Genomic DNA, 15669 nt, shown 5'->3' with positions numbered 1-15669 from the left:
GGTGGATGTCCATTCCGGTGGATGTCCATTCCGGTGGATGTGCATTCCGGTGGATGTCCATTCCGGTGGATGTCCATTCCGGTGGATGTCCATTCTGGTAGATGTCCATTCCGGTGGATGTCCATTCTGGGCATTCCTCAGCTGCATATGGGTCACTGCAGTCTCCACCTGCAGCTTTCTCATGGTCTTCTCCCTCCTCTGGGTGTCTCTGTCTCCTTCCGATAAGGACATGTGGGACAAGGGCCACGCTGGTGACCTCACATCAACTTGATTACACTTTTTAAAAAATATATTTGAGACAGGGTCTCAAAACTACACAGCTCAGGCTCATATTTTCAGCCTCCCCAGTTCAGGGATTACAGGGATTACAGGTGTGCCCCACCACGCCTAGTCTTGATGGCTGGCTCAGCTCACCTGGGGGCGGGGCCAGTGCAGCATGTGGTGCTGGGGATCAAACCCTGGTCCCTACACTTGCCTAGGCAGGTGCCTAGTCCCTTGAGCTATCTCACCAGCCTCGACTTGGTTACATTTCAAAGCACTTATTCCAAAATAAGGCTGCATTCACCGGTATCAGGGATAGCACCTCAATATGAACAGGTATTTGTCCCCAGGGAGATCTTGTGCACACTGATGGCCTTCAATATCCTTACTGCTCAGGTGACACCCAAATGCTTCATCCCCAGCTGTGACTTCTTTCTGGAACTCCAGACCTTGAATAAGCCAATCCCTACCTGACATCTTACTTTGGGTGTCCCACCAGCATCTTAACTGAGATATATCCAAAATAGACCCCTTGATGTTTCCTCTGCAAAGCTGGATGCTCCAGCCCCCCCAATCTTGCCCATCTTAACTGAGTAGCACCACTCATGTTCCCTGAATCACCCCTCAGCATCCCAGTTACCAGTAGGGTTGATCAGTTGCTTTCCAAAATGCTTTTCCTGATCCGTTCTCTTCTTTCCACTTTCACTCTAAGGCCCTGGTCAAGCCCTCCTCTGTATCCCTCCTCTTGTTCTCCTATAATCCATCCTCCAGGTAGAAGCCAAAGTCAGGCAGTTCAGATCAATAGGCCGCCCCACTAAAACCCATGCCTTCCATGAATTCCTATAGTCTTTCTGGGACCTGGCCTAACTCCATTCGCTACCTCTCACCTAGATGCATGTCTTCACCTACACTGGTCCGCATCAGACACAGGAAACTCCTTCCTCCCTCTGAGCCTTGGCATGTTCCATTTATTCTCAGAGTCCCATCCCCCAGGTTTGGCATGACTGGCTTCTTTGGATCCCTAGTCAATGCCCTTTCTGATCGTCCCCTCCCCTCCTATTATTTTTGTCATAGCACATTTTTTTTTTTTTTGTTCTTAGTACCAGCTATGATTATTCTACTTGTTGCTTATTTATTCCTGCCTCCTCTCTTGGAGCTGATGCCCACAGCAGCCCAGTGTTCTGCCCACCAGTGGAGTCTCACCATCTGGCCTAGTGCCCGGCACAGAGTGTCACTCAGTAAACGCTACATTTCTAGGTTCTAAGAACTAGCAGGAGGCCTGGATGCCTTTTCCCACACACAAAGGAGGAGTTAGAAGCTTAGGCAACTTGGGTCCAGCCTGTGTCCTGCTCCCATGTGTCCCTCCCTTCTGTCTCTTTCAGGTCCCATCCTGGGCCCCGGGGCCATCGCAGGCATTGTCCTGGGCTCTCTGTTAGGCTTGGCCCTGCTGGTCACATTCATTCTCCTGTGCATCTGCTGCCTGCTGCGCTTTAGAGGTGAGTGAGGGTTCTGGGGAAGATGCCAACAGGGAGGGTCTCACTGGGAGGGTCCCTAGCAAAGACCCAGTCAGAGACCTAGCTGAGCCAATTAGCACAGTCATAGGTCATCCGCTTTGCCTTCCTACCTCCATGTCACAGTAAAGCCCCACCCCTTAGTCCAGCTTTTCTTACTATTGGCTGATTAGCATGTTGAAACAGCCAATCAAATGTTCATTTACCTCTTCTTCCCAGGAAAGTCTAATTTGAAAAAGAAGTATCCTCCAACCTTGGAGCCTGTGGTTGCCACACCAGAAAAGAAGACACCGGGTGTGACCCCAATGCAGACCCCACAGCTGCTGCCCTTCAAACTTCCACTGGAAGACCCCAGCTCAGCCAAGGCCCAGCTAGTAAGTGCAGTATCCCCACTTTCTCCAGAATAAGGGCAAAATATAGTCAGGAAGAGGAAGGTGTCCTTCTTTCTTTTACTTGTTTGCAAAGATGATAAAACTTTGTCCCTTTATTTAAAAATGCATGAATTGGCCAGGAGCCGGCATGGTGGTACACACCTGCAATCCCAGCACTCTGGGAGGCTAAGGCAGGAGGGTCACAAGTTCTAGACCAGCCTGGGCAACTTAGTGACTTAGTCAGACTGTACCTTAAAAAAAAAAAAAAAAAAAAATCAAAAGGGCTGGGGATGTAGTTTATAAAACTTGGGCAAGACTTTCATTTTTCTTTCTTTCTTTCTTTCTTTCTTTCTTTCTTTCTTTCTTTCTTTCTATTTATTTATTTATTTATTTATTGGCCATCTCAAGATGCCTTGAATGCATCTCTGGTTTCCTGGGAGAGACTGGGTTCGAACCAGAGCATCTTGAGCCTGACTGCTTTGTTAAAGCAGGCACTGAACCAACTGCGCTAATGGGCAGGCCCCCTCCATTTTTCTTTCTAAGGCAGGATGAAGTTACCTCCTTTCCCCATAGAAGATGGGTTGCTGGGCTGGTGAGATGGTTCAGTGGTATAAAGCACCTATTTAGAACAAGCTTAGCAAAGCACAGGGAGACCGCGGTTCAATCCCCCAGCACCACATGCCAGCCAGCCCCGCCCCCTGGTGGGCTGAGCTGGCCACACACACACACACACACACACACACACACACACACATAAATAAAATTAAAAAAAAAAAAAACATGGGTTGCTGTCTACCTTGGCTCTCCCATGTATAGCTTAATATTTTTCTTCTGGAAAACCTTCGGGTGCAGCTAGTATTTGAAAAGTTTGAGCTGCAGGTGGAGAAGTGAGAAGCGCGAGTCAAGTCCCAGCCAGGCTGCACCCCGAGGTCACCCCTCCCCTGCCTCTCTTCCAGGCCACTGGGCCCAAGACGCGCTGGGTAGTTGTCTCTCCTACTGGGGGCCCCAGAACTGTCCGGACAGCCACGCAGGTATGATCCACGCCAAGATCCCACTCTACGCTGGGAATGTGGAGTCAAGACTTCTTGTTTTGCCCTGGCAGCAGGTGGGGCCTGCTGTGACTGGGAGTTGGCCACCAAAAGTGAGACTGCTGTCTTCCTCTCGTTGGAGAAGATTCAACCTGTGTTGGTACAGTTAAGCAGTGTGGGCTGCACAACCTCTGTGTCCGCACAATCTGCTGTGGCAGACAGACTTGTGTGCTGTGCTGCTCTGGCTCGAGGGGAGATCCCGCCGGTCCCTGGCCTCACTTTGCTCCACCCCCTTCTGGCTGGGCTCTCAGAGACTGCATCATAAAGCAGGTTAGATCCCACCCTCGGCTCTCTCGAGGCCTCTAGGGCTGCCACCCGCCCTTTGTGTTACCCACACCCTGTTCTTGACCTGCAGGGCCTCGTGGTTTGGCCTCTACCAGCTGCCCTGACCTCTCTTTCCAGGACTGCCCCCTCCTCACCAATATAGGCTTATTCTTAGCCCTGCCGAGTCCCCAGGGCTTGACCTGGATGCTTCTCCTGTCACTTAGCAAGTTCAAGGCAGCTCTGCCCACCCCGGGATGGATACCTTTTTCTTTACTTTGGTCACGGGTGGAGTCCCAGCGCTCCTGAACTTCCCCTCCCGGTCTGCGGATACTAATTCCTTGAGTAGCTCAGATCTGCTCCATCAACAGATCTACAAAGACACAAACCACAATCTTATCTCAGCACTTAACACAGGGCCTGGCACACAGCAGTCAATCGATACCCATTTGCCAACTGATCAAGCATTTTTGATGCCAATCAAGAGTGAGGCTGCCTACACTGTCCCCAGCCCGATGCCTGCCTGCTTCCACTGGGTTGCACACTGAGAATTTAAGGGGGTATGCTAGTGGGGATTCTTTCAACAGCAAGAAACAAAAGAACTGGTGATAAAAAAATATAAAGGTAGATGGCTTCACCCTGTCTCAGCAACTCAGTGGCTCCATCTGGGACCTAGACCTGGACCCTTGGAATCTGTCTGCTGTGCCACTGTTTAGTGGGTTGGTATATTTTATGCATGTGTTGTTACAGCCTCCTTTAACCAAATGACTGCTGTAGCTCCAGCTGTCACATCTTCCCATAACAATATCCAAAGACAACTCACACGTCTCTCTCCTCCTGTGTGTGGGGGTGGAGGGGCAGATTTTCTTGGAAGTCAACCAGCCGACTTTGCTTCCTGTTTTTGGCCATAAGCGCCCAGAGAGTGGACAAGAAGACTTTGAAACAAAATATTTTCAGTCTATAGGTGGGTCCACTAGCGAAGAAGAAAGCAAATGAAGACATGCAGCACGTGTCTCAGGGCAGAAAAGGAGAAACAGCTACTCGATGAGAGTTGGGGGGGTGGAGACAGTGGTAAAGTCCGGCCCTGGACGTTAAGTAGTCTCACGTGCCTGCGCCCCTTTCTGTTGCGGGTAAAGGGTAATTGCGATTTCCTTAGGATCTGCAGACACAGAAAACTCGACTCACGCGGGGTACACACACATGAGGCTTTATTGCTTGTGTAAGTGAAGGACGGCATCAGGTACACTTCTATCCAGCTGCACAAACGATGTCCCAGAGACTCAGATTCTCAGCCCTTGTGTTCTGCGTTCCTTGGCTGCTCGGCCTTCACACGCGGTCTTCTCGGCTGGCCGTCGCTGTCCCGCGGACTAGACATCTCTCCACGGGGCAGATGCAGGCCGCCTTCTCAGAGCCCCACCACCCCCAGAAAGGCGTCCCTTCGTGCCATCTGTGCCTCTCACAGCCCTGACCAAGTGTAGGTCCACGTCTGAGCCAATCACAGTAGGGAAGAGGCTCTTCCAAGTGGCTTAAGCCCATCAGAGGCCAACTTTGTAATGGGCCAATTCCAAATCTACCAGAAAGAGTCAGGGGCAGGAACGAGGCAGGAGTGGACACCACCAAGTGACACACCCTTGGCCCTCCACTCACCCGACTCTAACCACACTGACATCTGTAAGCAGAGACTTTGGAAAAAGGCGTTTATTGGTGTGGTGGTCTCAACACTCCCCATGAATTGGAACACACAGCCCCCAGGGCCCCCGCCCCCCTTCCCCGAGCCCCTCCCCCACCCCACCCGGTCCCCTGGACCCTGGGAATGGAAGACAATGTGTGATGGGGCCCACGCCCCCGTCTGAGGTACAGTCACTGCCCCGGTGTCCCTCTGCCCTCTTCACCACCGCACTCTGGGTGGGGTAGTTCTGGGTAGGTGGTTATACAGGGTCTCAGGGAGTCGGGGTTGGTGACACGGCGACTTTGTCTGGGCTCAGGATGTCTATGTGACACCTCTCCCCCCTGCTCTTTGTGGTGTGGCAGACCAGGGCTGAGTACCTGGCCATCTGAGCTGAAGCCACACTCACAACGTCCCTGCCTGACGACAGTGCCCGCTTTGGGGACACCACGGCTGGACACCAGCTACCGGGCAGCTGGAACCAGCGGGTATTGCTGGTCATGGGTGTGTGCGCGTGCGTGCACGCATGCGAAGACGGTCAGGTCAGCCTTTGGGGCCAGTGAGTGAAGAGGCCGCAGACTGCAGGGACCAGGGGGCAGCTGGTGGGTGCTGCAGGTGGCCAAGAGGAGGGGTGGCAGGGGAGGGCAAAGCACTGGGACAGGCGGCTACTGCCACCAGCCTGACAGTTGGATGGAAGCACCGATTAGCCCGGGAGAGGGCCAGAAAGTCCAGGGTGGGAACAGAGAGGGAAGTGGGGAGGTCTCAGGCCACTGCGCCAGCGAGGAGACCTCTGGCGGCAGGCAGCTGGTGTGCAGCAGGGAGGAGGAACCAAGGGAGCCACGATAGAGGTCCCCACCGAGTCACAAAGGCTGGATGATGGGTCAGTGAAAGCCCACCCCACTCTCAACCTGCCGCGGAGGTGCGATTGGACAGGGCTGGACTGGGGTGTCGGTGCCGGTGCGAGCATGCGCGGGACGCCGGGAGCCTGAAGCACCCACACCTCGGGGGTGCCGGCAGGGTCGGGCAGGGGGCTTGGGGGGCGCACTCCCCTCCCCAGTCCACGCTGACACAAACGTACACACACGTGCAGGCGCACACTCTCACACACACCCACACACAAGCCAGTGGAGGACAGCCTGAGCTGAGAGAGGGGTGTGGGGCGGCCGGGGCTGGGTCACAATCGGAAAGGTGAACGGGTGGCGAGAATGGCTGTAGAAAGATGCATAATTTTGCGTTATCCCTCACAGTGATGGGTTCTCTAAAGATCTTTCCTCCTCCTGCTTCTCTTCCTCGAGTGACTGAGAGCTCTTCTGACCCCTCGAAACCTACAGCGCTTGCTCCCCCTTTTCCTCTCGCTCTGGCCTGAGGCCCCCTGGGGGGAGGCGCCCTGCACTGGCCGCGCCTACATTCTCCACCACAACCAGCCCAGGGCGGAGAGCAGGGCCAGGGGCCCCGGGGGCCTCGGGGCTGAGTTCTCCAGAGATCCGGGGCCTGGGGAAAGAGAAGAGGACAGGGTTGAGGGCCAGCCGAGGCTGCGTGGGTGGATGTCTGTGCCTGGTCGCTCTCCAGGGGTCTGTTTCTTTTGTTTCGGTACTCGGGATGGAACCTGGTGCCTTCACACCGAGCTACATCTCCAGCCCTTTTCTGTGTTTGGCGAGAGGGTCTTACAGTAGCTTCCCAGAGAGCTGGGAATGCAGGTGGGAACCACCTTGGCTGGCGCTGGGGGTCTCTCTCTCTCTGGGGGTCTTTTGGGGTCTCACTCTGCCTGTGTCCTGATTGAGTCATGGCGTCCTCTCCCTTTCGCTTTGTTTCCATCCCCTCTAAGCTCTCCGCGTTTGTCCTTTCCTCTTGTCCTCCTAGCATCCCCACCTACATTTTATCCTCAGCTCTCCGTTCTTTTCCGTCACATCCCGCTGACCTCTCCCAGTCCAGCTGCCTATCTGGGCCTCAGAACCGGTCTCCACCTGCCCCACTGCTCAAGCCCACGCCTGAGTCCCTCTTGCCTCGCTCTCCCGCCCCAAGCCCAGCCCCCTGGGCTCCACTTCCACAGCTCCCCAAGCCCCGGCCCTGTGCCATCCCCTGAGGCTCTGGACGGCCACACAGCCCCCGCGGGCTCACCGCGCACCTCATCCCTCAAGCAGCTAAGTGATTCTCAATGGAGGTGCCAGCCACAGGTCCCTCGCGCTTCCGCAGCGGAGCCCTGCCAGCCCGAACAGTGCAGTCCCTAGTGGCTGCGCTGCTCTGGGCTCCACCTTCCTCTTGGCCACAGATGTCTCCAAAGGCTCAGTTGGGGCCCCCTGACCTGTTTGTTGGCTGTGATTGTGCAAACGCCCTTTTAAATCCGGGCGGAGTTTCCTTTTCTCTCCCCTTCCTATTTTCTTTCTCTCTTTTGGCACTAGGCACGGATCCCTGGGGCACTCTCCCACTGCGCTCAGGCTCAGCCCTTTGTATTTTTTATTTTGAGATAAATTGACTGGGCCGGTCTCAAACTTAATAACCTCCTCCCTCAGTCTCCCCAGTAGCTGGCTACCAGGTGTGTGCCCCACAGTGGGCCAGCGTTCCTTTCCTAAGTCTCAGTTTAAATGCTGAGTTCTCTGATGACCTTACCTGACCGCTACCATCGCAAGCTATGACTCCTTTTCTCTCTAGCTACTCAAATACCCAAGTTATATTTTGCTCATGTGTCTATCTGTTTGATTGCTTATCTACGCGTCCATTTTATTGCTTTTCTGGCACTGGTCCATAAGCTCTGCGAGTCCCCAAACTGTGTCACTGCTGTGTCCCCAGAGTCCTTCGTTGGAGCTCCATGAATACAGATGAATCCGGTCTCTTTCCCTACCCGGTCGAATTACTGGATTCAGCGTCTGTATGGCCTACACTGGGGGTCAGTCGGGGTTGGCCCTGTGCCCCCCACCCCACCCCACCCCACCCGGCCCGCGGACGCACGCAGGAGCCGCATGGAGGCGCTGGACGCTCCAAGCCGGTTGGCTGCACGACAGGTGTAGTTGCCGTAATGCCGGGCGCTCACATTGGCGAAGAGGAGCATGGAGCGGGTGCGCTCCGTCTGCACCTTCAGGCCCTCGGCCGCGCCGCTGCTCAGCCTGCGGGACGGGGTTGAGGTTGGGCCAGGCACCCTCGGCGCGGCGCGCAACACCCCAATTTTCCGAGGACGCCCACATCTGGTTCTTGACCCTCCTCCTGCGGACTGTCTCTCGAGGCTACGCGCCCCCTCCAGGACTTTGGCAGCTCCGGTGCGCGACCCTATCCATCCCCAGGGGCTCCCTAACCCACCATCAGAAAATTCCGTGGAGACGCGGCTCCAGCATTCGTCCTGAGACCCGAGCCAGTGTCCCCAGGCTCAGGCAACCCAGCGCCCGCAAGCCCCACTCGAGCTGGGGGAACCCAGGTTCTGCGCGCTCCCGCCGCCCCTCCCCCACTACGCTCCCCTCCCCCTCCCGGGGCCGTCCTCACAGTCTGTCGTCCTTGTACCACTGGAAGTCTGCGGGCGGCACGGCCATGGCTTCGCAGCGCAGGAGCGCGGCCCGGCCCAGGGCAGTACGCGCGCTGGTCACGTCCGTGATGGTCGGCGGATCTGGCAAGGGGCGTGGGTCAGCGAGGGCTCCCGCAGGCCCGGGAATCCACCCCGGCGCTCGCCCCTCTGACCTCCCTCTCCCCAGGACCCCAGTGCGCCTCCTTCCGTGCCCAGGGCCGGGACTCACAGTTGACTGTGACCAGCACTCGGCGGCTGTCTGGCGCCGAATTCACCCCGTTGTGGGTCACGCACTCATACTCCCCCGCCTGGCCGCGCTGGATGTCCGAAATCTCAAGGATCTCGCCCTCCGATGTGAAGCCGTCTGTGGGGGAGGGAGGGGGCGGGGGCGGGGCCGGACACAAACACTTAACACGGGACGACACGGGCAGCACAACGGGACACACATCAGCGGGGCGGCACTGCAGGGCCTGGAGTGCCCGGGTCAGCGGAGGCCGAGGAGGCTGCGGGGTGGGCGAGGTGCGAGGAGCCGGGCTTAAGAACTGGAGCCCAGTAGGGCCAGTCATGAAATTTGGGGTTCAGGAGATGGACGTGTCTGGGATCCCAATGAGGAAGAGAATCCCAGAATCTTCGATCTCGGAAGAATCCAGGAAATAAAGGCCCAGAGGGATGAGTCCAGAGTTGTACAATCAAGCTCTTAGGTCCAGAGAACTAAGATTTGTGACCTAGTAATTGGGTTCTGGGGTCTGAGGGGATCTGGTATTCACAAGGACCTAATGCTTGGCACTCTGGGTCTCCCTAGATGCAGGGAGCAGGGATCAGAGCTTTGGGATCTTGTGGGGGGTCAGGTAAAGGGCTGGGGCGTGATGTGGTGGCCCTAGGTTGTCCATTCACACACCCGAGGTCATGAAGACATTGGGGTGGAGGTGGAAGGGGCTTTTCTCCGGCTGGGCTAGGGCCTGAGAATGTGCATTTGGGGGGCAAGTTTCCAGGGGAGGTGGATGCTGGCACCTGCTGATAGCATGTGGGACATGCGGGGCATGCAAGTCAGGGGTTGGGACTGTGGACTTGGGGTGTTTAGGGGTGGATCCCCAAGTGCAGCATTCGTGGGGTGGGGAGAAGCAGGAAAAGAAGGGTCTTCATGGGTGATTTGGAAAACCCGTCCTGGGCCTGAGCTGCAGGCAGAAGCCAGTAGTGAGGGCTGTCTGGGGTCTGGTGATGCGTGACCGGGAAAGTATGGGTGCCATGCAGTCTTCTGAAGGGCAGAGCCGCACAGCAAGGGCTTGGGAATCCAGCTCAGGGCAGTGAGTGGAGGGGCCCCGACTGTAGGGTAGGGCAAGGGCGTTCATTCTGGGCTGGGGTCCTCACCTCGGAGTTGCCTCCAGGTGACTGTTGGCTCTGGCCGCCCCACAGCCAGACAGAGCAGGTTCACATTGCCCCCCTCATTCACTGTCACAGGTGAGGAGATGTTCACGATGCGGGCGGGGACTGTGGGCAGGGAGAGAGGTCAGGAGAGGCTGGAGGCCCACTTCCAGAGGTCAGGCAGGGCCTCCTCCCTCAGATCCCAGGGGTCCAGGCCTGGCCTCCTCCCTCAGACCTGGGGGTCCAGGCCTCGCCTCCTCCTTCAGACCCTGAAGTCCAGGCCCAGCCTCCTCCCTGAGACCCTGACCCTCAAACAGGGGGTCCAGGCTCTGCCTCCTCCCTCACACCTGGGGGTCCAGGCCCGGCCTTCCCAATGTGGAACCCTCAAACACTCAGCTCCTCCCTCCAACCCCTGTCCAGGCCCAGCTGTTCCCTCAGACCAGGGGTGGGCTGACACTCATTGTGTCCTTCTTACAGTCCCCTGTGTTTGTCACTTTCCTTTTTGCCCCATCCTCCGCAGTCTACCTGGGCTGCACACATGGTCTAATTTCTGGCCATATTGAAATCTGTATCTTTTTCCACTTCACCCTAACTTGATTTCACTATCTTTTGGTCTGAATTCCTGTCCTCCTCTCTCTTTTTATGATTATTTTAGTTAATTTACTTAACAAATACACGTGTGGCAGATTGCTCTCTAAGTGCTCTATAAGAATCCATTCATTAGTGTCTTCCTTCCTGTCGTGAGCTGGACATTGCTGTATTTCTGCAGTTCTAAGATGTGTCTGGGATTTCTTCCCCCCCCCCCCCTTCACTTGAGCTTTTCATTCAGGGTGCCATGGGATACGGGGTGCCTCTGTTTAATTGGCAGAAGCTTTTCTCTTTTTCTAGAAGAGCGTGAAATACAGGCCCTCCCTGGCTGCTGCTGTCCTGGATTTGAGCAGAGACAGCACCACCCCCATTTGGTTTCAAGGCCAGGGAGCCCAAGGGGGGGCTCTGCTTACTCAGCGGTCCCTGGCTGGAGAGGCTCGTCCCTGAGGCCAGACCTGAGGCCTGGCTCCTGAGCCAGGGCTCATGGTGACCCCAGTGGGTGTCCCCTGGGTCTGGGTCCCATCTGTCTGGGTGCGTCCCACACACCAGATCACTCCCGCCTCCTATGAAGTGGTCTCCGAGCATTGTCCCCCACTCCCCGAAGCCCAGTCTCTGGATCCTTGCAGCCCGCCTCTTGCTCTGAATTATCCTTTCCTTTCCCTCCCCTCCCTTCTTTCCTGTTTTATTTGAGGGGCAGTGGTTTCCACCAGCTCTGTGCACAGCCAAAGTCCCCAGCTCAGGCCTCTGAGCTTCCAGAAATCAGCTACAGAGGGGCGGGCAGCCTTCCTCGCTCCTGCATATGCTCAGTGCAGTCCCTGTGTGTGGTGGCACAGGACAGACGCACGCGACCCTCCTCTGAGGGGCCCTGTCACTGTCTTGTGGTTTCCCCAGTGTGCTTGGTGGAAATCCATCGTCCACAGATGCGTTCCCAGGACTGGGGACAGCGTTATGGACTGCATGTGGTGTAGGAGACTCTGTGGTGTGGGGACTCCGTCCTACAGCGCATCCCAGGGCTGCGTCCCTCTGTCTGTGCTCCCACCCCGCCCCTGCCCGGCTCACCGTGGACGATGAGGTAGACCTGAGTGGTGTACGGCTGGTGGCGGGTCTGGAAGGAGCAGGTGTAGAGGCCCTCGTCTCCCAGCCCCACCTGGGTGATGAGGATGGAGAACTCCTCGGGCGTGTTGATGAGCAGCCGCACACGAGGGTCGCTGGTCCAGCGGTCGTTGCCGGCGTACAGGATGTTAGAGCGGTTCAGCCAGGCCACGCGGGTCACATGTTCATCGATAAAGCAGCTGGGGAAGGAGGTGTTATGGTTAGGGTCACCCCTGCAGGTCCCACAGTAGCCCTGAGAGGGAGACTGCTGTGGTCACTGTGCTTGTGGAGAAACTGAGTCTCAGCAGGAGAGCAAAAGGCTCAGGGCTGCCTCAGCCCATAGCTGGAGGTGTGGCCCTAAGCAGCAGGTGTGTCATAATGCCCTCCCATGGCTGCGCCTCTACCCCAGACTAGGGCCACCAGCTGCTGATGGGACATAACGGGATGGCACGTACCTGAGGGTGGCATTGTCACCTTCACACACGGTGTAGTTGTCGGCAGGAGAGTTGAACTCCAAGCTCTGCGATAGCAGCCCTGTGGGAGGGAGTGGCTCAGCCCTGGTGGCAGGTGAGAATGTGGGTACACACCCATGCGCACACCCGCGTTGGGGACACACCCACCACACACATTCATGGATGTTTGCAATGATACACACACAGCAGTCACACTCAGCATGGGCCTCTCCCTGGGCCTGCACAGACCACAGACAGGGAGGAGGAGCACGTGCCAACTGCAGACCTCCAGGGACACGAGGCAGTACTGGGCCACGGCACAGAAACACGCCAACGCGTGCTTACACGCACAGGCCTGGACACAGGCACACACATACGCAGAAGTGCACGCACACAGAGACGCACAGCCACCCAGATACGTGAGCACACGGGTGGGTACACAGGACAAGTGTGTACGTGTGAGAAGCACACACTGGTGTGCAGACACACCAGATACACATGTGCGCAGAACGCATACTTGTCCACAGAGGCAGCGTGCAGAGTCACCGTTGCACAGATGCACACACACTTGCACACACATGCACACATGTATGTATCCACATATGCAGACACACAGGTACTGGTACGCCCAGATACTGTACACAAGGATGCATACATGGGCACACACACACACGTTCGTACCCACAAGTACACCTACACATCCACACACCTGCATGCATGTACAAACTGGTGTGTATGTGCCATACATACATGTACACAGAAATACATACAGGAGAAACATGTATAGATGCATATATACACACAGTAACCCAGATATATGCTGATACATACGCACATACAGACACACATCTATTGCACACCTGTAGACACAGTGCACAATCATACATACACCTTCGCACACACACATCTGCCCAACAAACTGTGTGCCCCCCTCCCTTGCAGACCTACGCCCACATCTGCTGCGCACTCCAGCAAGCAGCCCGCAGGCCCACCGCCCCTGCTGTTCTCTCTCCGTGGACCGTGGCCAGCAGGCTGGCCCTGGGCCAGGGGCGGGGGCTGGGCCTGCAGAGTGGAGAGGAGGGCGGCCAGCCAGATGACCTTGGCGCCTGGAGCGGGAGGCCCCGCGCGCAGGATGCCCTGCCCCCCTGCCTGGGAAGAGGAGCTAATTAATCTAATGAATTAATTGCCCGTGCTGCCCCAACGACTCCCAGGGGCCGCTCCATCAGCAGCCCCTCAGGATGGGGTGGGACAGGGCCAGCTGCAGTGGGCTGCCCAGGGCCTGGAGTGGGGCTGGGCCCTGTACCCCTCCGCCTGGGCTCACCCAGGCAGGAAACAACCTCAGATTCAGCCCCAGCTCACCCAGGCAGGAAATAGCCCCAGATTCCCAGTTGCACACACACAGCTGTGGCCCTGCTCAGAGGGACAGGACACTCGTGCACGGTCGCAGTGACACCCACAGACCCAGACGCACGTCCAGCAGAAGGTCAACTGGAAGTGACAGCTGTGTCCCAGGAGCAGACTGTCACACTCAGCCACTGAGGGACAATCCCGGACAAGCAGCACTCACACACCGATCACCCACCAGACAGCCCTGGTGCCTGTGTGGCTCTAGTGACACTGACGGTCCCACACATGGCTGCAGTGTGTGAGTGGGGGAACACACACACACACACACACACACACACACACACACACACACACACGGGGCCAGAGAGTCCTGTACAGAAAGATTTACCTGGACCAAAAGGCAGGGATTGTGCCGCCCCAGTTCTGTGAAACACTTGCATGTGGGCCCAAGGATCCCTTCCCGGACAAGACTACAGACCGGCAGCCATGCCCAAGGGTCTGTGAAGCTCCTGGGGGCCCGCGTGCTAGGCCAGGTGTTCCCAATCTTGGCTGCGCTGGCATTTGGGGTCAGTTGGTCTGGGGACCTGTAGGGCGTTTGGCAGCATCCCTGGTGTAGAATCACATGGTGCCAGCAGCCCCCCCCCCCCCCCCGTGGTGGTAGATGCCTCTACCCAGAAACAAGGGAGTCCCTGACCAGGGTGTGAGAGGTATGCTTGTACTCCCAACCCTCTAGGAGGCTGAGGCAGGAGGATTGCGAGCCAAGCCCAGCCTGGGTACTTTAGCAAGATCCTATCTCCAAATTAAAAAAAAAAATAAAAGGGCTAGTGATGGAGCTCAGTGTAAAAGCGTTGGGTTTCATCTTCCCTGGCACCAATTAAAAAACAATGCAAAACAAGAGAGGAACCTCAGAGGTGGGAGGGGGAGCTGTCCAAGGTCTCCCCCGTGGGGCTCCTGAACTCAGCACCACCTGGCAGAGCCGAGGCCACAAACCAGGGCCAGAGGGCAGCATGTAGCCCCCACAGGTGGGCAGACGCTCTTGACACCAGAACTATTCTAAGCCTCGGAGCACACCATGCCCCAGGCCCTCACTCTGGCATCTCCCCAAGCGTAGGCATTCGCCTCCGCCTCATCCCTCGGCTTGTGCATGACCTAGCCCTGGGTTTCCCTCTTCTCCTGGGCCTGCTCCTGGGCAAACCCTCTCCCAACCCAGGGGCCTGGTGCAAGTGGCCTTCCGGATGCCCTGGTGCGCTCCACTCTTTCCTGAAGCCAGCATCTCGGGTGCCTCGGGGTGGTCCTGGCTCGTGGGCAGCCCTGTAGATATTGAATAAGCAAGTGCACCCCTCCGGGGCCTGGGTGCCTAGTCTGTGCTTCTATGTGTGTGAATGTCCTGGACCACTGTCTTAAAATCCCCTGACCCCGGGATCTGGAGGCTCCTCTTGCTGTGTGACGCTGAGCAATTCCCTGCCCCTCTCTGGGCTTCAGTGAGTGTGGGTGGGGCAAGGTTAATAATCACTGATTTGTTCAGGGCTAATCTTTTTTTTTTTTTTTTTTTCAGTACTGGAGATTGAATTTAGGGAGTAGAAGGCTACACCTTCAGGCCTTTTTATCTATTTTAATTTTAAGACAAGTGCTAAGTCGCTGAGGCTGGGCTCAGACTTGCAACCCTCCTGCCTCAGCGTCCTGAGTGGCAGGGCTTCCAAGCACATGCTACCACAGCCGGCCAGGCTGACCTAAGGACTCTACAGCCCTTTCCCTCCATGAGCCTGGTAACCGCAGTCTTGGCGCTGGTCTCCCTGGGCTGACAAGGCCCTCGCCACATGGTGCTTCTGCAGGGCTCCTGAGCAGCCCGAGACACTTCATGTATCAGCAGCCAGAGGCACCCTGACAATTCCAGGCCTGGTTGCACCTTCTCAGTGCAGGGAGCGCTTCCCTCAGAGTTTGGGTCACGCAGTGATGTTCTTCCTCAGCAAACTACAAGTTCATTCAGGGCGGAGCACAGCTCTTTCTTTCTTTCTTTCTTTCTTTCTTTCTTTCTTTCTTTCTTTTCTTTCTTTCTTTCTTTCTTTCTTTCTTTCTTTCTTCTTTCTTTTTCTTCTCTTTCTTTCTTTCTTTCTTCTCTTTCTTTCTTTCTTTCTTCTTTCTTTCTTCTCTTTCTTTCTTTCTTTCTTTCTTTCTTTCTT

At 56.3% G+C, this 15669-nt stretch overlaps 2 protein-coding genes across 2 annotated transcripts in view; one reads left to right on the top strand and one right to left on the bottom strand.

Annotated features, from left to right (window-relative positions):
* Positions 1-4053, top strand: part of Vsig10l (V-set and immunoglobulin domain containing 10 like) — an 8737-nt gene extending 4684 nt beyond the window's left edge. The window contains exons 8-10 of the mRNA XM_012517691.2: positions 1644-1757; positions 1992-2146; positions 3100-4053. Coding sequence (XP_012373145.2) covers positions 1644-1757; positions 1992-2146; positions 3100-3180 — 350 coding nt within the window. The 3' untranslated portion in view covers positions 3181-4053. The remainder of the gene's footprint in view (positions 1-1643; positions 1758-1991; positions 2147-3099) is intronic.
* A 1244-nt stretch (positions 4054-5297) lies between these two features.
* Iglon5 (IgLON family member 5) overlaps positions 5298-15669 on the bottom strand; it is a gene marked incomplete at its 5' end in the record, with an annotated part of 14531 nt that continues 4159 nt past the window's right edge. The window contains 7 exons of the mRNA XM_004644670.2: positions 5298-6649; positions 8105-8259; positions 8630-8750; positions 8878-9012; positions 10017-10136; positions 11658-11890; positions 12146-12224. Of these exons, the coding sequence (XP_004644727.1) occupies positions 6561-6649; positions 8105-8259; positions 8630-8750; positions 8878-9012; positions 10017-10136; positions 11658-11890; positions 12146-12224 (932 nt within the window). The remainder of the gene's footprint in view (positions 6650-8104; positions 8260-8629; positions 8751-8877; positions 9013-10016; positions 10137-11657; positions 11891-12145; positions 12225-15669) is intronic.

The sequence above is a fragment of the Octodon degus genome, unplaced genomic scaffold (assembly GCF_000260255.1).
Source record: "Octodon degus isolate 3935 unplaced genomic scaffold, OctDeg1.0 scaffold00206, whole genome shotgun sequence".
NCBI classification, from domain to species: Eukaryota; Metazoa; Chordata; class Mammalia; order Rodentia; family Octodontidae; genus Octodon; species Octodon degus.
This window is presented reverse-complemented; position numbering and strand designations above follow the sequence as displayed.